Genomic DNA, 27516 nt, shown 5'->3' on the forward strand with positions numbered 1-27516 from the left:
CTTACAAAAACTGCACTCAGCCACAGTCAAAAAAACTTAACTGGTAAAAACTTTTGAGTTGTTTGCAGAGAATCTGTGAATAAAGAACCCAGCTTTGTCAGATAGACTGCTCATAAACATACAGCTTTGAAGCCCTTGCCTTTAATAAGATTCTAATAAATTGTCCTACCCTCTAAACACTTTTCTTGATAGTGGTGGCACTGTATGTCAACACTCAGCCAGATGCTGAAATGATGCCACCTAAGGCCAATTAGCTAGTTGACAAAGCTTCTTTTTTTTTTTTTTTTTTTTTCACTGCTTTCTGTGTTCTGTTCTGTTTTGTTTTGTTTTATGTTGTTGTTTTAGTAACTGCACTGTTTGCTTTTAAAGATCATTTACTCAAATATTTCTATAGAAAAAAAAAAAAAAAAAAAAAAAAAAAAAACAATTATCAAGTTAACAGTCCTGTTTAAGATATTTCAAGCACTCTAAAAGTAGCAAAAGTGAACCTTAATAACATTTTTTGGAAACAAATAGCCCTGCCTGCACGGAGAAGCTTCTGAGAGCTTTTGAGGACAATTCAACTGCTTGTTTAGTTCAGGACAGCAGCCAGCCTTTTAACTTTTTTAACCTGCTCTCCAGACAACCGCTATGGCCAGGAGAGCCTTTTCACAGCAGTTCAAAGACGAACCACCACGGAGGACAAGCAAAGGTGCATGTTTGGAGCCATCTGCCTGGGCTGCTTTGGTTGCTGCTGCAGCCTTGCCCCAGGCCTAGGATGTCCCTGTGCATGATGGGCAGCAACGGAGCGTGACAGCTGGAGAACATGAAACAATGGGAGAGGATCTAGTAGGACTTGCAGAAGAAAGAGGGAAGGGGATGTTCCCAGCCTTGGAAGGATGGCATGAACTCAAACAAGCACAGAATGCATTTCAGGCAGGCTGTGGCAGCAGCACCCAGGTGGGTAGGCAGGGCATAGCGTGCCTACAGCCACGCCTGAGTTGTTCAAGCCCTTGCTGCCAGATCTGCAATTTTCATTTACTTTATTAGCAAATAAAAGCATCACAAAACTCAAAGGTGAACCCAAAAGGTAGGTATGCACACCAAGCTATGTCTGTGGGATGCTCCTTAGCATAAATGATCACCCAGCAGAAAAAATAATAAAAATAAAAAGAGAGCTGAAGCAGGACACACACAACATAAAAAGTAATATCTCACAAAAAGGAGTAGGACATAAAATATTCTCAAGCACTAATCACCCAGGCTGAGCCCTGGCTGCCCAAGTACACTGTATCCCCTCAAAGGAAGAGGTTTTTTCTTGATGTAGTTCAACTTAAAAATTGAAGTTCATCTTAAATGTAGTATCTTCATCCTTTCGGGTTAATAAGGTAAGTGCATAATATCATTTCTTACATCTGATGGTAGGGGAGTGGCAGCTGGAGGTGAGATTAAATTTCCTAGGGCACCTAAAATGGCATGAGTCATCTACGTTTAGACAAATGAATCTCACTCTAGATAAGCATTTTGCTGTTCAGGCATTTAGGTATTGGTCTTGTGTTGCTGTTTTACCAGATGCCAACCAAGGCTTGATTTTGTGAATTAAACTGAACATGTCCTGTCCTCTCCAACACTTTCTGTGGGATTTAGCTACCTCCACACCCATCACAACTGAGATAAGCATGCAACAACTGAGCAGCCTCTGCATATGCGTCTAGGGAAATTGATGGCCTAAAATGAAGTCTCTTACTGAGTTTAGACATTCAAAGCCAATTATAATGTAAACACACATATACACCCATGTAGTCCTTTAAAAAATACGTGCAAGTCCAGAAGTTTTCTTCACACAGTTGAAGTTTTGCAAAATATGCATTCCTTTGCAAATATCTGATGCAGTCTTACTTTAAGGCAGGCCCCCTCACTTTAATGAATTTCCTGCTTAAAAAAAAACAAACAAAACAAAAAAAAAAAACAAAAAAAAAACACTCATTTTTCAGCTGTTATTCTTCTGTGGTACATTTAGGAATGAAAACAAACCAAGGCATTAGTACCTCGAGCTCAGCAAAATTGAATGTGTGTTATATGATATGCTTATAAAGATGGTTGTTTTGGGGAAATTGCTTGCAAATTCCTTTTGCAGACCACAGGATTGTGCACACCCCTCAGACAGCAGCTCTGTACTGCTGAGCCTGACATGCCACATCAGTGCTGTCCTGCATGGGCTCACAGGTGACTCTGGGGTGTAAATAATGCAGCACAACAATAACAGTTTGCACAGTGATGAGAGATTGCAATCCTTCCTCAGACATTTGGTAGAAGAAAAAGGCAGTCACTTAGCATGTGCACTGGTAGTTTATAACTCCAGTCTCTATCTAAGGCAATGGTAATTAGACAAAGGACTTTCACCCAGTCACTGACCAAACTATTATGTTGGTTTTAAACACGAACATCTTTCTTCTCACCCTATTTACTAATATTGCCCTCCTTCTACGAGTTACCACCCGAAAAACATCACCAGAGGACTTCTCTGGCTCATAGTCTCATGGTTTGGTGGGAACTCAGCTCTACCCAGGATACAAACTAGGATGCCAAGGTGGAACACTGCCTCCACACAGGTCCCACCTAATGCTGGGGAGCTGGGAGTCACAAGCAGAGGTGCACAACAGAGACCCAGGAACAACATGACCTCAACCTTCCTGCAACAAAATTTGCCAGAGTTCGTTTGTCAAAGTCCTGATTTATCGTTGTGATTTTTTTTTTTTTTTTTTCCATGTTGGTAAAAACAGATTGCTTGAGATGAGCAGACAGCAGGTCCTTCTACAGGTGCACAAGTCTATTTAGAGGTTACTCCCCATCCTCATTAGCAAAACAGCTCATCTATTGAACGTGATTTAATCAACAAATGGGGTTGTCTTTGGCACAGCATCTTCAACTGAAGAATGAGTCCTCTTTTTAGAGATAGAGTTGTACAAATGCTTTCATTTGGTTGAAAAAAAAATTAGACCAATTAAATACACAAATGTTTAAGTAAACCATTTGGACGTAGTTCAGTTAATAAAAAACAAATATCCAGTTTTAAAGAGAGCAGCAAACCTCTGGGCATTTCACAATGTCAGCTCAGGTTTTCTAGAAGAGAATAACCTAATCCACTTACATGTAAATGAAAGGCATGGTTATTTTTCCTGCAGCCTTTTTAAATATTGCTTTGGAATTTACACAGAAATGTGTGTTTGATGGGGGCGGAGGACAAGGGTCCCCTCTTCACAATCTGGGCTATCTCAGCACTATTTGGAGAGCCTATTAGTCTAATGCCTTTTCAGAGTGCCTGAAGACACAGAGAAGCATTTCTTATCTAGCACACCCACTATGGATTAGGCTTTTTATGGGTTCTTAGCATTGCTATTTATTTCTTCTATCTAGTTATGAGCATATAACAGACTTTTTTTGTCGTGTTTTGTTAAAGCCATTTTCATTTAATTGCTAATTTTGGAATATTTCTGGTTAGCATTACATTTCAGGTATCACAATCCAGCTGCTTCTCAACTGAGTCCTTGCAATCCCTCCTCTGCACCTGCCTCTTGCCCTTCTCATTCTCCTGTGATGTAGATGCAGCTCCTGGTTTTTCTTTTCTACATCCAATGTCAACCTTTTTCTTTTTTTCATCTTATCTTTTGCAGGTCCCCAGAAAATCTTACTAGCTGCTGAAGCCCTATCTTTGCTGGCTCTGTGGTCAAATCTGGTAAGCTTTGACTTTTACTAACACCCGTGCTCTCCAAGGCTCCCTTCATCCATGCTGCACCAGCTGCTCTGCCATCCTTGAAGAGGAGGCTGAAGCTGTCTCGTGTTCAACATCCCTCTGCTTTGAGCATAACCACATGCACCAAATCAGGCTTCTGTTGCCGTCCATGCTAGCACCCCTGGCAGCAGGAGGAGCAGGACCAGCACTCCCATTGCCACCATTTACCCCATCAGCAAGTCAGCCCAGAGTTCACAGCAGCTCCTAAGGGAAGGTTTTGAATGCAGTGCATGTATGCGTGGATCTTGAGGCAACTCGTTTCACAGACTCGGGAATAGAAAACATATCATTGTGGCTTAATCAAATTAAATATTCAAATGAAAGCAATAATTACTAAAATTTGTCTTGAGAGTTGGTGAGATTAAGTCTTTGAAACATCATTTTTGGTCTGCAGGCTATAATGAGTAAACCAATCTCTAATGATGCAGAAACTACTAGAGGGTTTGGGTTATCATTAACCAAAATATATTTATCAAGTGAGATGAGCATCATGGCTATTAAACAGACTTTGGACAGTACAACTTCTTCACAAATGACCTTGGTAACACAGCATCAACCAAACACTGACATTACCTTAAAAAAATCAAAGCCACACATCTAAATTTACTGCTGGTGTATGTGGAGAAGAAATGTTTTAGTGGCAGAGCTTCCTAGTGAAAATCACTACAGCAGATTTCAGCTCATTATAATCTGTTAATGAATGTGTTAACATGCGATTCCTGCAGATCAGCATTGACACCAAGTCTAGGCATGCAGAGCACATGCTTTACACGGGTCCAGAATAAAATAGGCATACACACGTTCACAGTTAATACAGTACGTCCCCTGCTTATATCCCTTATGTGTACCTAGAAGGAAAGCTGAAATCTTTCACATGGGTTTCTTCACTGCCTTTAATGGCAAAATGATTTAATTTAGGCAAATAAATGACTCAAGAAGCAGGTGTTGAAGGTGGTCTCAGAGAGTGCTTTGATTGAGAGCACAACTGTGTTTAGGGTTATAGTTTGTAGCTGTCTAAGTACTGTCCTCAAGGAGTTCACATTGGTGTGAGACCCACATCCTCATGGGTTTTCAGATAAAGAACTTGGAAAGGTAACCCTTTTCTGCACTCTGGGGAGAGTGGTGAGTGAAGCCTGGGAAGGGGCAGGCTGTCAGGAGGTACAAGCAGGTGTCATGGGAGCAAATTTTGCATACTTTGTTGAAAAGAAAATTAAACATTAATAGCTCAAAAGGATATTGAAGTTCAGAATAACAAGGTAAAGGTACTAGGGCACATAACACATTCCCTGAGCAACACCATTAAGTAGATGCTGGTACCATCAGCAGTGGCAGTGGTATAGGTAGATGTTGTTGCTGGTAATGAGAATTTCTGGTCCCATGCCAGAACAAATGCACTGCAATACACCACACGAATAGTGTAAGGGAGGGTGACCTGAAGCATCTCTTCCATATATGTATATATATATACATATATATATATATATATGAAGCTATTTGTGCAATCCTTTACCTTTTGATCTGAATTGATTTGAAAATCATAGAATTATAGAATTTTGGGGGTTGGAAGGGACCTTGAAGATCATCTAGTTCCACCAGACAGAAGAAACATCTCTGAGTTGGAAACAAAACCCCTTGCTCTTGAAGCCTGCCCAAAATATCAGGACAAAATTAAAAGACAATGCAGCAGGTTTGCATTTAACCCCAGGAGAACGTTTCTGTCCACTGTTCTTTGCACTGTGATTACTGCCAGGCTTCCATGAGCTGTCCACACAAAGCTATGGAAAGAGTTTCTGACAGGAACTGTAAGGCTTAGCTCGCAGGATCTCAGAGATGTGTGTATGCCTTCCTGGGAGCTGGAGCTCAGTGTGCAGAGGGCTGGGATGATCAGTTTCTTTTGCTCCTGCAGGATGATTGCAGATCCCTCTCTTCCTCGAGTGACACAGGACCAAAGAGTACTTATAGAGCAGGATAGCAGCATCTGCATCCACCCTTCTCACTAAAAAAGGACTTGCATGTTCATTTAATCAGATCCTGATCATTCACATTGCTTAATCCTTAGCTCCCTGCTGGGCCTCTGTTTTCTATCACCCCAATGAGCTCTCTACAAGATGCTCACCCCATGCTGTGTGGGTGTGAGCCCAGCTTCACCGCATCCTTGGCTCTCATTTAGCTCAGTGCAGACATCACCGGTAAGACCAGTTGTTTGTTGCAGAAAAGGCTGTCATAGGGAGCAAATGTTATTTACCAGCTTTCTGAGGTTGTGAGTAACCAAAACCATACTCCTACACTTAGTTTAGAAGCCCATAAGCATGCCAGACTGCAAAGATAGTTAACTGCTCTTATTGTGAATTACCTCAACCCATTGACACGATATCTCTGATCTGTCCCTGTCCTGATTTCTAGGGATGTTAACTCACCGATTGCAAGACTATTAAATCTGATGTCTTAAATATAAATATACATACATACATTTCTTCATTTATTTTATAATATTCTGCTGGAAAACATTCCCAGGAAGCCTTAAGTCCCCTGCCTTAGCACCACGTCAGAAACATGCAATATGAATACCCTACAGCACACAACTGGGCTGTTCCTCCAAGACTGCACTCGTCTCTTTTGCTTTCACGGACAAGAAACAGAAGAGTATAATGTCCCTGAGATGCTCTGATAATGACTTACCCAATTCAAACTGGTTGGAAAGGTTACCACAAGTTTGTCTGACTTCTTCACTGTCCCAGCCAAGAGGATAGAGAGCACAACCAGAGCCAATCAACAAACCTACAAGAGAACAGAAAATAGAAGTTTACACAAGCCGCCCCTTGGGAATCTCAGATTTAAAACAAAACGCACAAACACACCAACAAACAAAAACCACTCTTTTTGTCCTGAGAACAGTAGGAAATCATTTGGGCTTGTACTGCTTCAATCTGCTACATGGTTTTACAGCTGGTTGGTGTGCTGGAGGCAGACTTGGCTATTCAGCATCAGATGCCAACCTCAGCTTCTGTCTGAGAGCTTTTAAACTTCCCTTGTCTCTGCAGAACTGTTGCATACACTGCTTGGAAAACTCAACACGGGGTTAAACAGAAGCTGTGTTAATCACAGCATTTACAAGCTGATTGCTTCTGATTAATTAAAACAACAATCAACCAGAGTTTATCATGGTTCCAACAGGAGAAAGTGAACTGACAGTTGTGCTAATCCCTCGTTGTTTTCCTTTATTTTTCACCCCTTCAAAAGTCAAGGAAGAGTCATTTCATGTCACCTGATCAATTCATACTGCAGGTACAAGCTGCACAAAGTTTTCTCACATTATTTCAGCAAAACAACCGAGCTCTTGAGCCATTCTACCTGTTGTTGTGCTCAGCTTAGCATTCACAGTATGCTTTGCTTTCGCCAGTCCTCATGCTGTCCAGAACAGATGTGCTTCAGCTAAGTCTTTTCCTTCACCAGATCTTGCTGGGAATCACTCAACGGGACATGATTATTTCGTAGAAGTGGCATTTTTATCATATTGCATTCTCAGCTGTCACTGCAGCAGCTGCCAAAAAGCAGGTGTAGCTGGCAAAGATCTTTCTGTTATTTTTTTTTCTTTTAACAAGGACAGCCTAAAGAGAATAGTTGAATGTGTACTAAATCATTTAATTTTACCTCCTTTGTGTCAGATCTTATAAGACTGGAAGTGAGTCACTATGTAGATAACAGCTTGGGTGCACCTCATACTTTGCAGGATGAAGAGGCAGACAGTTCCTCAGAAAGTTTGCAGCATGGGTTTTCAGTAGTGCCTTTTACCTGTTAGGTAGGCTGGAACAGGGTTTCAAGCCCTACAACCACAGCTGTATGGCTTTGAGCAAATTCCTTGAGCTCACACCACCTCACTTTTCCTCTCTTGGCAATAGGAATAGAGACAATGTGCTCCCTGGCAGAGCTATTCTGGTGGTATGCTCCTAGTGCAGCAAAGCCCTGGATGTGGTGACAGAGGCCCTGGGGATGTCACACCAGTCTCACAGGAGTCCTGAGGGTGATTCTGACTCAGGGCCTGGACGTATCTGCACATTTCTACAGTCTCTACATTTCTACAGTCTCTATCCTGATGATATCTACATTTTTCATGTTGCTGATGCTCCAGTAAGATATAGCAATCACCTTATTATTTTATTGACTCACTTAAAGACATAAAGAAGCTCTGTCCCATCTTTCTCCTGATGTTTGATGCTCTTAGCACCTTAGCAATTAGCAGAGGAACCCAGCAGCTCCTCCAGGCCTACCTGCCCCTGGTCAGGCCCAATATTAGAACTTCCCCCTATAAATTCAAATTTCTTCCTGCTACTCAAGTCTACTTCCTTTCTTCACTGAGTAGCCTCTGCCTGCTCCTCTCTCCATATCTATGTTATATAATAGAAAAGAAATTCTGGAGGCAGGCCCCTCACGGATGGTGCATTGACCCACAGCTGTACAGGCAGAAAAGCAATTAAGGGCACATGAATGCTAGACATTTTCAGAACTTCACCTGACCTGGATATGGTTGCTTTTAATGTTCTCACTAGCAGCATTCACAGTATCATCTGAATTTTTTTTCCCCTGGGGCTGCAGAGCTGACAGCAGCTGGTAGGATCCATGTAAACGAGAGTACCTTACACTTAAATTCTCTGAAAGGATATTTCTCAGACAAGAGAACTTCAGCCAAAACTGAGTCTATATTTGTCAACGACAGCTTAAGATTCTTGCAAAAAAAAAAAAAAAAAAAAAAAAAAAAAAGACTGATTCTCACATGAGCTGTTAAAGCAAGAAGGGCACTGTGAAACAATTAGAGCATAGAGTGGGGCAGGACCCTGTCGGGCAAGGAGACACTTCACCATCAGTGATAAGAAAGGCTGGGGAAGGGAGGATGAGCACCCAGGTACCAGAGAGAGTCTCACAGGGTGATGGAGCCCTGGCCAGCCCTATTGCCTGGTTTCAATCAGCTTGGGTCCCAGCCCTCACAAATGCTTAAAGGGCTGCATTGCGAGGGGCAGGGAGGCGGGTGCAGGGGTAGGAGGGCAGGCGGAGCAGCAGCCAGCCCTTCTGCACAAATAGGTCCTGGGAAAGCCTTCTGCCCCACTCTTCCAGGAGAGCACAACAGCAGCACTGCAGGCAAGTGAAAGGACCATTAGCATGACAATGCTGCCCTTCCAAACCCAGAACAAGCTCTTGCTCGGCACTTGCCAATTACTCTCCTCAGGTGGCAATAGTCTCTGGTGCACACTGCATTCACAGAGGGCTGTTTGTTTTCAGCTCCCTTTGAGATTTGTTGCAGCAATAGTTTGTTGCTTGTTGGTTGTTTATTTTATTTATTTATTTATTTATTTTCCCACGAATATTAATCACAACATTTTCCTCTGCCACCCTCCAGAGCACATCCTCTTCCAAACACCTCGTACCAATTCACTCTGCCTGCCCTCAATGCTAAATTACATACAGAGGCTGCAGGCCTTGGCTACCAAACCTCAGCCAGGCCTCTTCACCCCCATTTCATACCCTCTGTCCCTTTTCTGTAAGTACATCTTTGTAAACTCAAAGCCCAGTTTCAGTCAAAATTTAATTTTGGGGGTCAGGCTGTGCCAGTTTTAAAACCTATGGGTTTTTAAAGTACCTCGTATGGGAGTATCTGGTCATGAATTAAAATCTTGCCTCTCCTTTGGTCTAAAATGAAATTATTATTTATTGATCAGAATAATTACTATTAGAAATAATCCTAGATTTCCTTGTTTCTTTCACAAAACCAGGAAACTCTTATGTACTCTACAGAGTAACAGCCTCGAATGTAAGCCTTGCTTAGGCACAGACATAATGTCTAGCCCTGTTCTCTGATCAAGTCATTTAAATCTCAAAAAATTAAATTAGGGGATGGTTGAGAATGTACTAGGAGAATAGAATCAGGATCTTTTTTTATACTAAAACCCCAGAGATACAGTTAAAAATACATTAGTAGTCCAATATACTGTAATGTTAAGTTGCTCCAAAGACGTAACTTCACTCCCATGAGGGTGCTTATCCTGAAAGCCAGCCCATATTGTTTAATAACCAGAGTAATTACTGTCTAATAACCCACTGCCTCACCACTACCTGTGCCTTCCAGAAACGAATAAACCCAATACAGACAAAATAGCATGCTGCGTCAGAAAAACTCTCTATAAATGGGACAACTGCTTCTTCAGTTGAGAATGAAATTTGGCAGGGCTGAGTTTCTTTCATGGAGCACAATGCCAATGTCGCCATGGACCCCTCTACCAAGAACCCATTTCTGAATGACCAAGGACAGCAGGAGCAGAGCATGTAACACCATACCCAAGAGACTCTAAGGTCCAAGTAGGATTAGCATTGCTGTGGTGTGGTCCCCAGGTGCAAGGGGCAGCATGCTTACATGCTAAGGTCGAGGTAGAAAGCCATGGGCAAACACACACTCCTTTTAGCAACCACAAAAGCTGCCAGAGGCCGAGGGGGCTGCCAGGAGCAGAGTGACACGTTGCCATCGGGCAAAAAGGCTTGCACCTGGTTTTGTTACAAGTACCAAGTGGCCACAACTCCTAAAGCTGTCATTTTGACATCTCTTGTGATATCTGTTATTCCATTGGTTTTGATTCACCTTCAAACGTTTCCTGCAGTGGCACTGGTAGACTGGTATGGATTTAAGCCTATTGACAAAGCAGTTATGTTCCTGGTTCTTCTCACAGACAGGGTGAGGGCCAACGCATGGACCTACCTTCTGTGCATTTCCACTGAGACTTAGAGCCCACTAGTCATTAGACTTTAAATTTGCACAAGTTTTGCCTTCTACCCTGTGGTACATATATATGCATGATTGCATGTGTGTGATGGGACAGAATCTGTCCTATTGCTTTCAGCAGGATTCCGCATGACTGCAACAGGGCTAGTACCACCACCCTTATTTTATGCATTAAATCTGGGGTGTGCCTCAAAGCCCATGATGTTAACAGGACTTGGACAAAAGCCCTCAGCCCCTCCTCCCCTTCCAGTCAATCCATTCATGCTTGTAAGCAACTCAGTGTGTGGACCAGATCCTGGGAAAGCAAAAAGACTGCACACTATTATCTCTAATAATTCATACATGTGCTCTCATCCTATCTGTTTAATCACAGAGAACGCAGATTCCATGGAATAGCTGCAACCTTCAGTTAAGTAAATTAAATAGAAAGGCCACAGACCCAACAGAAAAACTTAAGCTAATTTTGCTGCTTCAGTAGAGAGAGGTGGCTGGTTTAGCTCAAGAGTCACATCCCGGCCTGCCCTACAGTTAACGTATTTAGCTAGCTATTCTACCCAGGGCACCACACCCATCTTTACAGCTGCTTAAAATGCTTAGGATGCCTATAACATTCCTTGAGAAAAGGAAAAAAAAACACCCATAGTGCTGTAATTACCATCATCTGTCATCTTCCATTATCCGCTACAGTCATTAAAAGAAATAGAAAGGGGAAGGAAATGTGCAGGTCCCTAAATGGCTGCTTCAAAAAGGGGCTGAAGCTTTGAGGTGCTGATTGCTGGGATGGGGCCAGCAGGCAGCAGAGGTGCTGGTGGCACATGGCTGCTGTTTGGGATGCTGCACCATGTGCCAGTGGAGGTGTTGGCACTGTCCCAGACCACCTCTTCTGGAGCAGTTCTGCATTCAGGAGTGAAAAGGGCTTCTTGCTCAGTGCTGAGCCTGAGGGGCCATGAAACACTGCTGTTGTAAGTGTCATGACTTAAACACAGCCAACTTTGGCTACACAAAGCTGGAATTAAGAGCCTGGCTTCAATGTTTAAGAGTCCCATCTAGCCACTTGGTTCTTTTTATAGTCCATGCAGGGAGGTGGATACTTCCAAAAAGCAAGCTAAAACCAGCCTATGTGCTAGGTGAAGAGCTGCCCAGACCTTCTCAACACAAAACACTGGACCTGCTTTTAGAAATCCTGAGCCAGTGGTTTCCCACATGGCAGCTGTTGTGAACCTGCAGCTGTGCGAGCCCTGCTGCCCCTCCTGGCTGACTGCACTGACCTTATACAAGCAGCACACCACAACTCCCTGAAGCTGCAGCATCCCCAGGTCCTACAAGTTGTGACACTACAAACCAGGGGAGGAGCCACCTCAGTGATAAACTATTCAGAGTGATCCTCATCCACCCCACTGCCCTCCCTGTCACTCTTGCTGCAGGTATAACGCACGGTTGTACTTTAGCAACCCTTAGTATCTGAAAGATGATCTTGTTTGTCCGGAGGTGTGATTGAAAATAATTGCATCTAGCAGGTTCTGCACACAGCTGATGCTGCTGAGCAGGGGGTGGTAGGGAAGGGGCAGTAATTATATCAGTGGTTTGGCACAGATGGAGGTTTCATCTTTGAAGTGATAAAGGCATGATTTGTGGCGTGTAGCAATCCGCTTCCTCCAAGAGGTAAATACCAACCACTATTAATAACCCCAGGAACAGCAGTTCTCAAACAATAGCTAGAGAAGGATTAATAAATTGAGAGACATAACCAGATTTCCCTACATCACTGGGCTCAGTAAGGCCAACAGTGATCAGGAAAAGCCAATGCATAAAACCTGAAGGTTGCAATTCCCTGCGGTGGGCAGTCCTCAGCCTGCTTCTGTGGCTTAAACAGGAGCCTCCACCCAACAATGTGCTTCAATAACCCTTGTAGTCATCACCATAAATTAATTGTCTGTAATTCTCATAACAGTACATAGCTAGAAAGCCTTGGTTTACAGGCTCAGCTCTTCCTCTCTCTTGTTGAAGTCATAGTGTGTCCAGTTGTTTCATGGCTCTTTTCTTTTTTGTGCCAGCCCATTTGATCATTGCATCACCAAAATCTGTTAAAATAAAGCCAAACATTTCCCAGCGTCCTTCCTTCTCCCTTGAATAGGATAAACCTAAGTGCATGATTCAGACAAATCTGATGGGAAAACCCATCAGTTTGATCAATAAAGAGAGGTCGTGATGGCAGTAAGTGGGGCTCTTAGCATTGGACTTAGCCTCCAAGTCTTGCTGCTAGAAAATGCATTTTCAAATGGGAAGAGAACCAATAATGGTTTTCCTTTATTCTGGCCTTTTTAAGTGTCTGCAATGCTTTTTGCATGGACACTGGAAACTGTATTCCTCTTTGTACATCCCAGCTACAGTTATACCCTACCAACACAGCCAGAGGGACTGCCTAGGCATCAGGAAGGACCTCTGTGGGCAGCATGCAGGGACAGTCTGCCTGGCTGTGGCCTCCTGGGAAGCTTTCTGCACCTGGAAGGAGCCCAGGGCCACTGGGAAAACACACTGAATTTGCACCTAGAAAAAAAGAAAATGGATCAAGCATGATCTGTGCACTGCTGAGAGAAAATAACAACAGAACTGAAGGCTGCCTGTTGTGTGGTTTCTTTCTAGTGGGGAAAAAAATATCTTTAAAATATGTTCCTCCTTTCTTTCCCCTTCTCTCCTACTTTCTCCCCTTTCTCTGACCAAAAAGAAACCTTGGATTTTTTTTTTATTTATATTTTATTTTTTTTCCTCTAGGCATCTTTAATGAATGCCGCTCATATCTGACAGATATTCAAGCCATCTGGAGAAGCTGTCAGACAATAATTTGGAAGTCATCCCTTTCAAGACCATTTTAATGATGATTTTTCCTTTCACATCTTTTCTCTATTAAGCTGGTCTGAATCTTCAAGGATGATAGAAAGTTTTCACACTCCCATCTGTCACTTGAAGGTATAGTAATATTGTCCTGGTTTCAGTTAGCACAGAATTAATTTTCTTCCTAGTAGCTGGTGGAATGCTGTGTTTTGGCTTAGAATGAGAAGAGTGCTGATAACACCCCGATGTTTTAATTGTTGCAGAGCAGTGCTTATACTAAGCCAAGGACATCTCAGCCTTTGCTCTGTCCTGCCAACGGGCAGGCTGGGGGGTGCAGTAAGAGCTGGGAGGGGACAGACCCAGGACAGGTGACCCAAACTAGCCAAAGGGGTATTCCATACCATCTGACGTCATGCTAAACAATATATAGGGGTGGCTAGCCGGGGGGAGGGGGCCGGACTGCTCGGGGTTAGGCTGGGCATCGGTCAGCGGGTGGTGAGCAATTGCATTGTGCATCACTTGTTTGTACATACTATTATTACTTTCGTATTATCACCATTGTATCATCATTATTATTATTGTTATTATTATTTTGTTATTTTTTTTTCCTGTCTTATTAAACTGTCTTTATCTCAACTCACGGGCTTCACTTTCCATTTCTCTCCCCCGTCCCAGAGAGGGAGGGGGGAGGGTGAGCGAACGGCTGCGTGGTGTTTAGCTGCCGGTCGGGTTAAACCACGACAAATATCTACAAGCAAAGCAAAACCAGTTTTTAGATGAGGCACAGACTTTGACTCTCTGGTTCTTGTGATTTAAAAACTCTTCTCACCATTTACCTAAAAATGAGCCTGCAGTGTACATGTAAAATTGAGCTGGCACATGAAGATCGTCTGCTGCTTTGAGATGTACTTTAGCGTTTGAAAGGGATTGGTTAAAAACCATGATGTGAAGTACTTCATTTTCCCTCTTTAAGGTCACACTCCTACTGCTTCTCCTGACATCATCCCTCTGTCCTTTTTTTTCTTGTCTGTTGCCCCATTAGAGAAAAGTAATTATGTCAGTCCCTTCCACTACTGCTCAGCATGTTCTCCAGAAAATCCAGGCACGCACTTGACCTGGGCTTTTAGCAAGTTTAAGCATGGTATCTAAACTTTGGGCAGCAGTTCTCTGCCAAATCAGTAGTCACTGAACATAGGGCATATAACTGGTTCCTTGAGGCTGAATGGAAAGTGTGTATGTTGAGAGAGGTACACTTGCATAGTATGTGAATAAACTCAATAAGGGAATCACTTGTCTGAGTGCAAAACACAACGAAACATAAGAACAACAACAGAAATCCCCGAGAACAGAATCCTACAGCAGGCGTTGCAGCTGCCTGCCAGCTGCCATCACGCGGCACAACAAGGAGCTGTGGTGCTAACCAGGGGCACCATCGATCTGATCAAAGGTGGTGGGCTCATTACTACAGAGGTGCTTCAGGCTTGGAGGGGGAAATCCTCACCCAGAGATGCTGTGCTACCCACCAGGTAGCAGAGTAATGGCCTTGTCTGTTTTATTTGTCCCTGGGAGGTTTTAAAACAATGCTGAAGGCTTCAGAAAATAAGAGTCAGGGATGGGAAAAACCCAACAGAAATGGAGAAGTGGGAAGAGTAGAGAAATCACAGACCTGTTAATAAAAAGAAGTGATTTAGTAAGACCCGTTTGATAAAAGCACGAGTGGCAGCACTGTGACAGCTGATGCCACGGAAAGGAAAGATCCAGCTTCGTTTTCAAAGCCATTCCAAACTGGTGCTCGTGCAGGGAGATCCAGGAGGCTGCAGCTCCCACCACTTCCAACCACTGAAAATCACCACTGGAAGAACTTGTAGTTGGATTTTATAAAGCAGCAGGACTCATATCCCACAGCCTACATGGGTTGGTACTAGATAATAGAATACCCTAGAGTTTAATCCTATTTTATGTATGCAGTAGGAGGAGTAATATGATTTTTGAGAAATAGTTGAATTACAACATCTGCTAGATGGATGTTTCACTGAAAACCCCTTTATTACTATTTATTATACAGCACCATTCACATTCAGAGGGATTTAGAGAGATCCAAGAAGACAGGCACCTGCTTGTGCAATTTACATCTTATTGCTTATGGTTAAGTGAGGCTAAGGGAGACCCCAGACTCACTGTGGAGGCTATCTAGAGGTCACACCAATCGATTAGAGAATTAATATTCACCAAAGCAGGGACTACAGACTGAGTCCCTTACTATCAGATCACACAGTCCTTCTTATACTTCCATTCTCTCAGACAATGAAGATGCAAGTATTTGGTACAAAGTGGGATGTCCTTGGCTATTGTCCATGGCTATTGTCCATGGCTATTTCTCCTGGCCAGTGAGTGCTGGGTGTGGGCCATTGGATATAAGAGATTCTGGCATCCCAAGGTTTTCTCCTTTGGGCTTCATGCAGTATGTGCTGGTTATGTTCCCGTGGATGAGGTAAGTAGAGGATAAGCAAGACTGAATGCTCCAGTGTTTAGCCATGAGGCACAGCATGAAGCAGTTTGGATAAACCCAGATTTGGCTGCTTTTGTCAAAGGGAACACCTGGAGGTATGAAAGTGCTTATTGTGGTCATGATTCAGGACTGGTCCTGCTTTAAGCAGAAGGTTGAACCATAAGACCTCCTGATAACCCTTTCAACCTGTAAGACTTTAGGAATCTGTTTTTCCATCATTCAGGCACCTCAGCTTAAGGCAGTGGGGGCTCAAGTCAAGTGTTTGTATAGGACTACTGGCGTTTGAGTGTGGTATCCTACCTGGTAACTAACTCCTGCTCCAAAAGAGGTTTTGTTTTCAAGGTGCCTTACATGGCACAGGGCACAGGAAACCTATGAAGATGCCCATGAAGAGACAAATTAATTTAGATCCTTGTTAGTATAAGCAATGGAGTCTAAAAAGCTATATTTCTCATCCTAAAGAATACATAAAGATAGGTCTACGTTTAGGACACATCGAACTCTGTCTAACTAAGTCAGCAAAGATATTCACAGGGGACTGAAAGACAAGAAACGGGGCCAGCTGGGAAAGCCAGACCCTCCTGGACTGGCAGATGGAGGTCGGATAGCCAAGGGCATCTTGAATGGGAATAGACAGGTAGGTCAGCCGCCGAATTATGCTCCACCAGCAGTACTGGCTCAGAGTGGGATTTGGCTGCCCAAACACAGCACCTTTCACCAGTTCCAGCACTGTTCAGGATCTCACTTGGCCTCCAGATACCTGTTTAGGGAAATACAAGTCTCCCCGAAGTCCTCTCACATACCTGCCAGCCCATGCAGAGAGGTCTTGCAGACCCTAGAGTATCTCTAACAGCACAAAGCATCAAGATTTAGGCTAATGAGTTTCACCCTAGATATCTATTGATCTTAATGTAAACTTAGAAACCTACTTCAAGGGAAAATATCTGTATTGTAAACACCTTCGAAAAAACCTGTATGAATCTGTAATTAAATCACGCCCAAAGTTACCTACGCTTTATTTTGAGCCCTTATCTTCTATCTTTCTGCCCTCATTCTGCCCTGAAGATGCAAATGCCTCAATTCCTGTCACAAACCCTGCCTTCCTTTATGGGAAATGACCTGAATGCTAGGGGAGAACAGGCGATTAAAGGAAAAACTGCCTTGTTCCTGAGTGGAAACCTGTATGCTATATCTTGAAATTATTTCTATGGAAACAAGTTGCTGCTTCAAAATGACCCTGACCTGTCTCAATTGCCACCACCAAGCTAGACCACTCAGGACTTGCTTTGGCAAGTCTCTTCACAGTTCCCCACAGTCTGATAATTATAAAAATAAATAAATAAACAAAATATTAAAAAAAAAAAAAAAAGATTGACACCTCTTTTTCTGGAAAGGGTGTGACCTGGTCCTGCTAAAGGCAGAGTGAAGCTGCAAAGTGGAACTGAAATGCCTGAAGAACTCCCTTGACTGTCAGCTCATTTTGTTTGGCAAACCATGATCACTGCTTGTACATTATGAGCTTTATGGAGAAAAAAAAAATAAATATGCCTGAGAGTTATCACATGCCATCAGACTTCTTTATGTGACAACCCATCTGTATGCTCACCCCATCATTTTGTGGCTCGGAATCAAATGCTTGACAGTTCAAAGAGTCTAAAGCAGCATATGGCATATGACATAGTGTATTTAAATAGAAATCACTCCATTAGAAACACAAGGATGCCTACTGTAATTAATAAAGAGTAATTTAATAATTATCTTCTCAAACTACATAATTCTCCATGTAGCCATTGTAGTGAAGGGGATATTCTTTTTCATTAATATGAATTTTGATAGCACCTGGTCGCTAGATAAAACCAGCCAGAAGCTTTGCAGAAGTGCCAGGCTCTAAGGATTTCCTAGTACATGAACGGATCTCATGCAGGACCATGAGGAGAGAAATAAGGAAAGATAGTCTATGTCAGTGAATATGCCTAGGCTGACAAAAAAGATAAATGGGCAGGCATTGCCACATCTTTTGAATGCAAACTAAGCAGTCTAAGATTGTTTGTAAGCACAAGGAAAAGTCTGCAGCAGAAATTCAGCCCAACTCTCCTAAGCACCACCACTTCAGCGATGTCGCCTCTAGCTTACCCCAGCATTTGGAAATAATCAGACATGGATTAAACCCCACAGAATTACTTTTCCATGTTTATTAGGTTAGTAATCTGTGAAGAAGAATAGTTTGTAGATGCTGGATAACGCAACAAAGCTGTCCAGACAATTACTTCACTTTGGTGGCAGATCCCCAGAATGAGAGGGGAACTGGAACCGATGCAAAGCATATATCCAGTAGGGGAATGCTACATACTAGGTCTGCTCCCCATCAGTCTTGAGGACACTTTTCTATAAAAGACAATTAGTAAGATAAACAACTATAATGCTGTAAAAGTCACTGGCAAACACAGCTGAGACTCACTTTTCCCTTTCCACTATTTTCAGTGGTGATTCACAGGCTTTAGCCTCCCTCTTCTCTACTAAAATGTACACACCAGCTTAGTTGACACACAGGCCCATAGTCATCAAACACATATCAGAGAGCGTAGAGCTCTCTGATGGGTGTCATAGACAACTGAAGTGTTATGAAATACCTGGAAATTGGTGAAGGAGAAGGCAGTTTAATTTATTGTTTGCTACTGCAGCTGCAACACTTTTTAACAGCTTTTTAAAATACCTTCCACATCCATGAGGCTACATGCAGAGCATGCAGTTAAGCACATGAATTAATGTATGCATGAACAGAGTTGTACTCAATGCAATTTGCCTTTGTGCTGAAATTATAGTGTAAAATTAAAATAAACAGAGTTCAATCTAAGCAATAACAGACTTGATGTGAAATGAGTCATTCCTATGGCTTTCCCAGTTAAACTGAAAACAACTATAGACCCGTTCCCAGCTACTTTGTTTTCAGTAAGAGGAATAACAAGGTTCAGCACATCTCCAATGGGAACTGTGTAGCGCTCAAAATACCCTTTGCATACTGTCAATTTTTTCTCCCCACTATTTTTACATGCTCTAAAGTTTGTTTCATATGACATACCCAAGAAAGGGATTTTTTTTAATATTTTTTAAAAGCAAATTAAAACCACAAAATTTTCTATACTTACTTTCCAAAGGTGTTCAAACTCAGCAACTGAACCAATTTGCAGAGGAAAAAATGCTCTATCAAGTCAGTCTCCCTCAAATAGGTCCCATTTTTCAGTTTGTCATAAAGTGTGATAAATCATAATTTTGGAGAGGAGCTGTAGTTTGTTACAAATATATTGCACATCTGTAGTTCAGAAACATATGGTGCTGCCACTTATCCTCTCCATAGAGAATCCATATGGACAAACTTATCAAAATCCCAAGCACACTTAACTCTTGCTAATCTACCTGGGTATGCTTCTTCCATGATGGGTACAAGAGTCCACCTCTGATCTCATTTTAAAATCTTCTCGTCACCCACCTGTGGGTTATCCCAAAGCAATAGAATGTCTCAGCACCCTCCAGCTCTTCATGTTGAGAGGATTTTGCTTTCTGTCTTTCTCCTGTATCATTTAGGAAATTCTTTTATACACAGAGCATACTTAAACACACACACATACAAAAATATCTTGGAAATGGGTTGGAATTGTCCTATCAAGAAGTCATCTAACCCATCCTTCTGCCTCAAGTCAGGATAAGCTCCCTTGTATCTTCCAAGGCAAATAACTGTCTTATCTCTTCTTATAAGGCTCTTACAATGGAGATCCCACCCTTTTCTAAGACAATCTGTTTTTGTGTTTCTGTGTCTGCAACAGAAGCTTTTCATATTATCTAACCTAAATCTTTCTTCTGATAGTTTAAGTTCACTCCTTAATCCACAGACTTTGCTAAGCCCCTGTATTGGTTTTACATGACAAAGTTTTGATACAGGGGGCTGCAGGGTTGGCCTTTGTGAGCAGAGTCCAAAAGCTGCCTCATGTTAGATAAGGGCCAGTTTCAGCCAGCTCCAAAGTGATCCACCGCTGTCTAGAGCCAAGCCAATGATGTTTGTGACTCTGGGAGAGCAGACTTAGGAAAGGAAGAAAACTGATGTGCAACAGCAGCTGGGAAAGACGAGTGAGAAGCAGGCCTGCAGCCCCCAAGCTCGGTGCAACAGGAGGGCAGGAGGTGCTCCAGGCACACAGCAGCAGTTCCCCTGTGGCCTGTGGAGAGGCCCCTGGTGGAGCAGGCTGTCCCCCTGCAGCCCATGGAGAGGATCCCATGCAGGAGCGCATTCATCTTTCTGATTTTTCCTTCAAAAATTTAAAAACTATGCTAGAATACTATCAGACCAACCAAATAATGAATCAGTCTCATTGCATTCAGCAGAAAGAGAGAAATGAATGAGAGAGAAATCAAGTTAAATGAAGACCTCAAAGGTGATGGTAGCAGTAACTAGCAAAACCCTAAAATGAATTGTCTGGCTCTGGGAGCTCATTGCTATTCTCTCTTCCCACAAACTTTTCAGAAACAGTGTTTATGATCAGCAAAAGACTCTTCAAGAACAACTTTGCTATAAAGGCTGTCCTTGATAAAAGCCTATCAGTGCCTGGATGCCATCCCCAGCACTTAATATTTTTGCTCCAATTTACAAGATCATTGGCTTAATGGATTAATACTTGGTGACTGGAGCATGCAATTGCTAGGTACAAGCATGCATTCTTATTGGGACCAGGGAGCAGGGAGTGCTGAGCAGCAGCAGTAGCATTTGTTGGACCTCCTACAGGGACCGAGGGAGAATGTAAGCAAAACACATAAACAAAGAAAATAAACCAGGTATGAGACAATGTTAGATGGCTTCAGATGCAATGAATGATGGCACTTAGACTACTAGTAAAGCCTTTAAGGAGAAAGAGGGAAAGTCCTTTTTTTTTTTTTTTTTTTTTTTTTCCTCCTTGTGTAGAAACCATTATCTTCATTCCTCATTCAAAACCAGCTATCTCCTGTGGTCCTCACTGGCCATTTGTACCACTGATCCTTGCTTGAGTTCCCTCAATTTTTTATTTCAGATCTGATACAGGTGACCTTGTTAATGGCACAGTGTTTACTGTGGCACAAATAAGACCACCTGCAAATGTCTCCAAGCCAAAGTTGTTCAACAGAGCTGTTCATCCAGCAAATAGCCCAAGACTGGATCTGGGGTTAGGTTTCTGGTGTGCAGGTTGCCCCAAGCTGGTTACAGAAGCTCAGCTGCAATCCCTCCATTGCTCTTGGTTCGTGCAGGTGGCTCATGCTTGCCATGATTTTCACAAAATAGCATCCTGTTAGAAAATGTTGATGAGGGTCTCATCCTTAGAGCCCTCCTTGACCCCTTTAACATGTGCCAAATATTTACATGCTACTTGATCTTGTGTCCTAGAGTGCTGAATACTTACAGTAATGCTAAATGCAAAAATGTTACAATCAAATTCAAACCTCTTCACAGAAAAAGAAGTTTTACCAATGAATTACATAAAAAACATGACTTTCTCTTATGGCTTGGACAAGTGCTGGAGCAGCTATGGCCCCATAAGGGTTATGGGGTATATTTTTAGACTTCTCAAAATATTGCCATTTAGCACGCAAAAATGCACATGACCTTCTACAGCTACTTCTGACTGCCAGAAATTGTTCAAAACCAAGTATACTGCATCATGAGAGAAACTCTGTCCTTCCTCAGCTTTCTGCTTAAAATGAGAATAACACCCAGTAATTGCTTTGAGGGAAGTGATAGTCTCTCCCTCCTGGATCTGACAAGACTTTTCCTTGTCTGACTTATGTACTCCAGGGGCAACTCCACTGTAACACAAATTATCTCCAGAAGGATCAGAAGAGCCCTGTAACTAAGTCAGAAACATGGAGATCACTTTCATCGTGGCTTTTCTGAAATGTAAATGTTCATTTTAAAATGACACCATCACAGCTTCTAGGTCCAGCTGCTCATCCTTTTTCTTTGTATTTTACTTCCACTGAATCCTCGTTCTGAATTATCAGAACAATAATTAGATTCAGGGAAGGGGGGGCAGGCATTCATATTCCCCTGAGAAGGATAGATAAAAGTTTCATTTCTGAAAGCTGATGTGCCAACAGTGGATAGTGGGGAATTGGGAACCCTGCTTAACTGCATGGGAGAGTTAAGTTTATTAATAAAACAATTTAGATAAACTCCATTTATGCGTTATTTGAACAAGGATCTTGGCAACTCCTTATTTAGCATCTTGAACACATCAGGAATTTTAAAGAGGAGGACTGAAATGTTGCCTCAAACTGTAAAAGCTTTGACAGAAGTGGGTCTGGGAAGTAATGAGTTGATTTTTTTTTTCCTTTTTCTGCTTCTCCTTTTTCTTCCTCCAACTAAAAACAATTTTCAATATCCTTGGCATAACTACTTTAATGAAGCATAATTTATTTGATCCTTACACAGCCCCCTTAGGATTACTTCTTGCAGATAGCCAATTATAAACTCTTACATACTTTATAGCCCTCATTATGTGTGACAGAGGCACACTAATAAATAATGCAAAACCCCTTTTATACCCAGTCTACCTTGTGAGAAAACAGGGGTCTGGTATGGAGGGAAAAAAGCACATTGTAATGCATTCTTATTTCCAAATGGACTGAAAAAGTTTCTAGCTTCAACTTGCTTCCTTGGGACACTTTTTTATTCTTTTCCCAGACTGGACTCCTGTGGTTTGATTCATTACTAGATAAAAATCAAGTTTAAATAGAAGTGGACCATGACACACAGACTGTCACTGCCCTGTCACTTCCTTGTGACATCCTGTCAGATGCAGAAAAGAAAGGAGGTCTGGAAGCAGAATGACCAGGTTGAATATGAATGAATTGATATTCAATTGTAGGCTTTTCACGGTAATGAAGCAGAAAAGGCCAAGGCCCAAAGAGCACTTCTCACCCTGCCTGCTCTGCCTTTCTGGTGCAACTTCCATACTCTGCCAGCGCTTGGGTGAAGGCTGGGTGTAAGTAAAGCAGCTCTGACTGTCCCTCAGCTGGTAGGATCCAAAGAGTAAAGTGAATACTGCAGGACAGATGAGGTTGAACATACATATACAGTGTCCCAGTGGACTGCTTATAAAAAAAAAAATAAATAAAAATGTTTTTGTCTTTAATTGACAGGATGCTACTTTTTGAAGCAAAAGAAGTTGCTGCTATAATGGTTGAAAAACGTTGCCGTGATCACTACAGAGACCTGATGAGCCACAAAGGTTGCAGCCTGCCCCATCCCTATGCAGGATTATGTGCAACCGTTGGTACTCACTCCCTTGAAGTCTTCTTTCCCTATACAAGTAGAGGGGATACTAGTTCCAAAAGGCACAGAGATTTCTTGCCTTTAAATATGTGGTGCCTGGAGACTTTGGGGGACAGCAGCAAGAAGGAGGGAAGGTGTTCATACAGAGTTTGAACAGTATGGGACAAAATTTCATTGGGTGAATTGTGATTTTATTAGAGGACTTAGGCTGAACTGAAGCTCATTTCAACTTTCTGTCCTTTTCTTTAACTAGGAAAAAGAAAACTTAAAACAAAAAATCAAACCAAGAAGCAAGTAAATAAGCCCAGCTTTCCCAAGTACAGAGCCCACCACAGCCCTTGCTCCAGGAGGAGTGGGCACAGCTACCTCCACAGCCTGGATGTGGTGTCCTGGAGCCTGAACACACAACTGTTGGCACCAAAATGAAACATTATTCCCCAAATAGTGTCAATGTGGCCACAGGTAATTACACAGTCTGACTCTAGCAGACAGCTGGGTCTACAGTATCTTTCAATATCTCCATGTGGCTTAACACAGACGTAGAACGATTGCATAGAAAGAAGAAAGCAGAAGGAAAAGTGGCTGTGTAACATAAATGCCTTAGGTATGGTTAAGTTAAAGCTTTACCACGGGGCCCTGCTAGATTATACAATTAACTCAGCAGACCTTCATAGCTGGCTGCAGGGATGGCAATGAACAAAAGAAATAAAGACATTTGACTTTGTGCACAGCTACAAAGAAATTATCTGCCGTATTAACTACAGGGTTTGACTAATGTACACTGAAGCACTCACCTTCAATTAGCCATTTAACCCAGCATATCAAGCTGTGCTCTGAAAAGGCTGGGATACGGTAAGTGTTCCTCTTGCAATAGCAACAAGGGCTGGCTACTGCCAGAGGATGCACTAAGCAATGGGCTGACAAATCTCACATTTCCAGCAATGAAAAAAAAACCATGGTATCTTTTCTATTTTGTACCCTCCTTCACTTATGATGATCTCAGTGGCTACCTAACTCCATCCGGAGCAACACGTTCCTGGGAAATGGTGCATAAGTATCAGTAAAAGAACTGATCTTCTACCTCAGTGTTTATGAGCACACATTTTGTCTGCTTTTAAAGAAGTGAAATAACAATAAATTAAACATGAGATACTTTTTGCAGTTCACAGGCAACAACAACAAAACTTATTAGTGTAAACACCTGTAATTTTGGGTTAAAATGTCCCTAGAAATTAACTTTTATCTGAAAACTGACCAAGACAAGGTTCTGGTGTCTACAGTCTGGGTCTGAATCTGCCCCTGTAAACCCACAAGAGCAGTGTCACATTAACTTCAGCAAGGTCAGCAGCAGAAACCTGGATAAAGCTATCTTCCCACCTGGCTGGAACTGAGGTATGGTTTGAAAGGTTTCCTTCTCCCTGTCTGCAACCCTTCTGTTTACAACTGTCCCATCATCACGTCTTCCTCAGGATGAAGCAGGATAATGCCACAAGCATTTACATGGCTGCTTGGGAACTGACACAGTAGAATATGAGCATTTTTTATTTCCTGAGGGCAAGGGGCACCACAGAGTCAGGAATAAGAGGCCAGCAAGCAATAAATACTTAAACAAGCTTAAGCTATAAAAAAATAAACATTTGTGCAACTTCAGCCTACATCAGATTGCTGTGTCCCAGGTCTCTGAGCATAACAGGTCCAGAAGAGTTGCAGAAATCAGAGGTGGGAAAGAACAAATTGCATCCATTCCCTCCCTTCAGGAGGTTTGCTCCCCATGGTAGTCTGTGGTGCTCGGTTCCCTGAAGCACGTTGCTCTCATCTGTGCTGAAGACCATGGTGCAGCCAGTCCAGTTTCAAAGGTCCCCAGGCAATAAAGTTTATGGCTTTCCTGTTGCAACTATTCCATGGCCAAGTGGATCACTTTGGTCTGACGTCAGGGGTGTGGTTAAATGGAGACTTATATCTCTCTCTCACCAGGAAAACATATTTTGAAAGTTAAGCACCTGCACTTAAGAGCTCTCCTTCTGTGGTTAACAGGACACAAATATGACTTCGGGGTGAATTTCATGTCAAAGCTGAGCAGATCTAATGGTATGCTAACTTTGAAAGTGTAGTTGGCACCTCTGTATGTTCCCAGCTATGTCATCTTGCCTCTTCCTTTGGGCCACTTCAGGCTAATATGAGCCAGTTCAGGGAAATACACAGAGGGGGAAAAAATAAAAATAAAATAAAATAAAATAAAATAAAATAAAATAAAATAAAATAAAATAAAATAAAATAAAATAAAATAAAATAAAATAAAATAAAATAAAATAAAATAAAATAAAATAAAATAAAATAAAATAAAATAATAAAATAATAAAGACTGATTTTTATATGGTTATTCTGCTGGCTTTAATTCTCAAACATGGCTTACTGATGGGCAAAAAGATTGTCAAAGGGCCACCTCCTCCTGGGTACCCAGTGAATCACCTAGGGAAAATGAAAACCATAGTCCAGGCCATTTTAAGCCCACTGTGCATCGAAAATGACCCAAACAGGTCAGGACTGCAACCTGCATACATCAAGGGAACAAGGGCATCCTGGCAGCAGTCTGACAGCCCACCAAATGGGCAGAGCCAAGGGGACCCGCAGCGCTGCCCATGGCTGAGAGCGGCTGTGGAGCGATGGGGTAAGTTGGGCTGACAAAATAGCTTTGGAGGCAACTGCACAGAAATGAGACAAGGAGGGCACTAACAGCTGCAAATGTGACATTGAAGGATAGTCAGAGGCATATGAAATAGGAGCAGGATGAAGGCTAAAAGCTGAAGGGGCACCAACTTTCAAGAACATGGGAATAGCTTCTATATTAAAGGCAGTTAAAAGGCCAAGGAGGAAAAGATTGTGATAGGAGCCATAAACTTAGATTACTTGCATCAATAAGGGAGAATAAACTGTTGTGTAATATGAAGGGGCCCTCCAGTCAAAAGGCAATTGGTGTTGGAAAAGAGGTTTCTTAAGAGATAATCCCTTCTCAGTTCTCTGATATACAGCCTTGCTACTGTACTACCCAAATTCGTTTGTTATAATGACCTGCCTAACTGCCTAATAAGTATCATTCCGTCTGTCATCAGAAAAGGAGTTCATGACTGCAATAAAAAGCTTGGATGCGATTCAGCAATCCAAAACACCACCGCTCTAATTTATTCATTCATTTAGTTTTCAGTGGTGCAATGATGCCGGCCACAATGGTATTACATGAGGCTGGTTTAAGTATCCAGGAGAGCTCAGGGAGCGGAAAATTCAATTCCCATTGCCATGGTGAGCGATGTATATACCACTGAAGGGAGCTTAACTCCCAGGGCAAGAAGGGTGGTCTCCCTGCAATATTCCCTTTGAACGCAGGCACTGTACTCACAAAGAGCATTATCAACACTCAGAACTCATTACTCCTACTGGAGGTGAAGATGCCTCCAAATCTCATCTGGGTGGAAACCCCTCCCAGCTAGTGGCAGTACTGAAAATATGTTGCTGACAATTGTCAGATAGATTTATTGTACCACGCATTACGAAAAGTCCTCTGCAAAGCTGTGCAAAGGCAATGTTTTCTAATTCTTTGTGACCTATCACAAGGCAGGCTATCTGAGAGCTCCCCCATCATTGCCATGTCACTCAGCTGACAATAATTCAGCTGGTTTGGGATATCTCCCAAACAGAAGACAGTGTAGAGATGCAAACAGCTTTATTTACTGATTCTTTGCATCATACAACAAGGTTAGGTGGACAGTTTGCAACGTTAATGCCTCTCCCAACTCCAGGGGTGCAGCTTGCCTTCCCTCTGCAGACCCATTGTCAAAGGAGTCTTTGACACCCATCTTCTGGTGACTACCTTCATGGGGTGCTGAAAGCAGAGGTGCACAAAGCACCACACAACGTTGGTGCTCGTTGCATGCACAGAGGACTCTGTGCCATGAATTAGGATGAGGTAGTGTTGTACTCAGCTGTACATAGCTACTGACAGGTCTACAAGCACTAATCGAGACAATGTTGTTCTCAGAACTGTAAAAAAGAAGAGTAGCTTCCATGTTCAATTATATTTAAGCCTTCCCCAGTGATTAAATCTGTCTTTTTGCTTGTCTCTGACAGTTAAAACATGTCCTGTATGTAAAAAGTGACTGTTGCAAATGAATGATGTAGATGAGTGTCAGTAAAACTCTCCCATCAGTAGGGTCCATGAAAAGTGCAGACAGAGAAACTGGAATTTACATTCTCTTCTGAGGGGTTCTCTGGGCTGGAATCCCCTTGGTTTGCATCCTGCCTTTGTGAAGAAGCTCTTCTGCTATGGGAATGCTATGCAGTAATTATTTCCT

General features: G+C 42.4%; 1 protein-coding gene across 2 annotated transcripts in view; it reads right to left on the reverse strand.

Moving 5' to 3' along the window:
• Window positions 1-27516, reverse strand: part of LHFPL6 (LHFPL tetraspan subfamily member 6) — a 138705-nt gene that overhangs the window by 8869 nt on the left and 102320 nt on the right. Inside the window, exon 3 of one of the 2 annotated variants that reach the window (XM_082782594.1) lies at window positions 6452-6550. The exons of the other annotated variant lie outside the window; for it this stretch is intronic. Coding sequence (XP_082638720.1) covers window positions 6452-6550 — 99 coding nt within the window. The remainder of the gene's footprint in view (window positions 1-6451; window positions 6551-27516) is intronic. 2 annotated transcript variants of the gene reach the window in all.

Source organism: Aythya marila (assembly GCF_965140915.1).
Source record: "Aythya marila genome assembly, chromosome: 1".
In the NCBI taxonomy this organism is placed as follows: Eukaryota; Metazoa; Chordata; class Aves; order Anseriformes; family Anatidae; genus Aythya; species Aythya marila.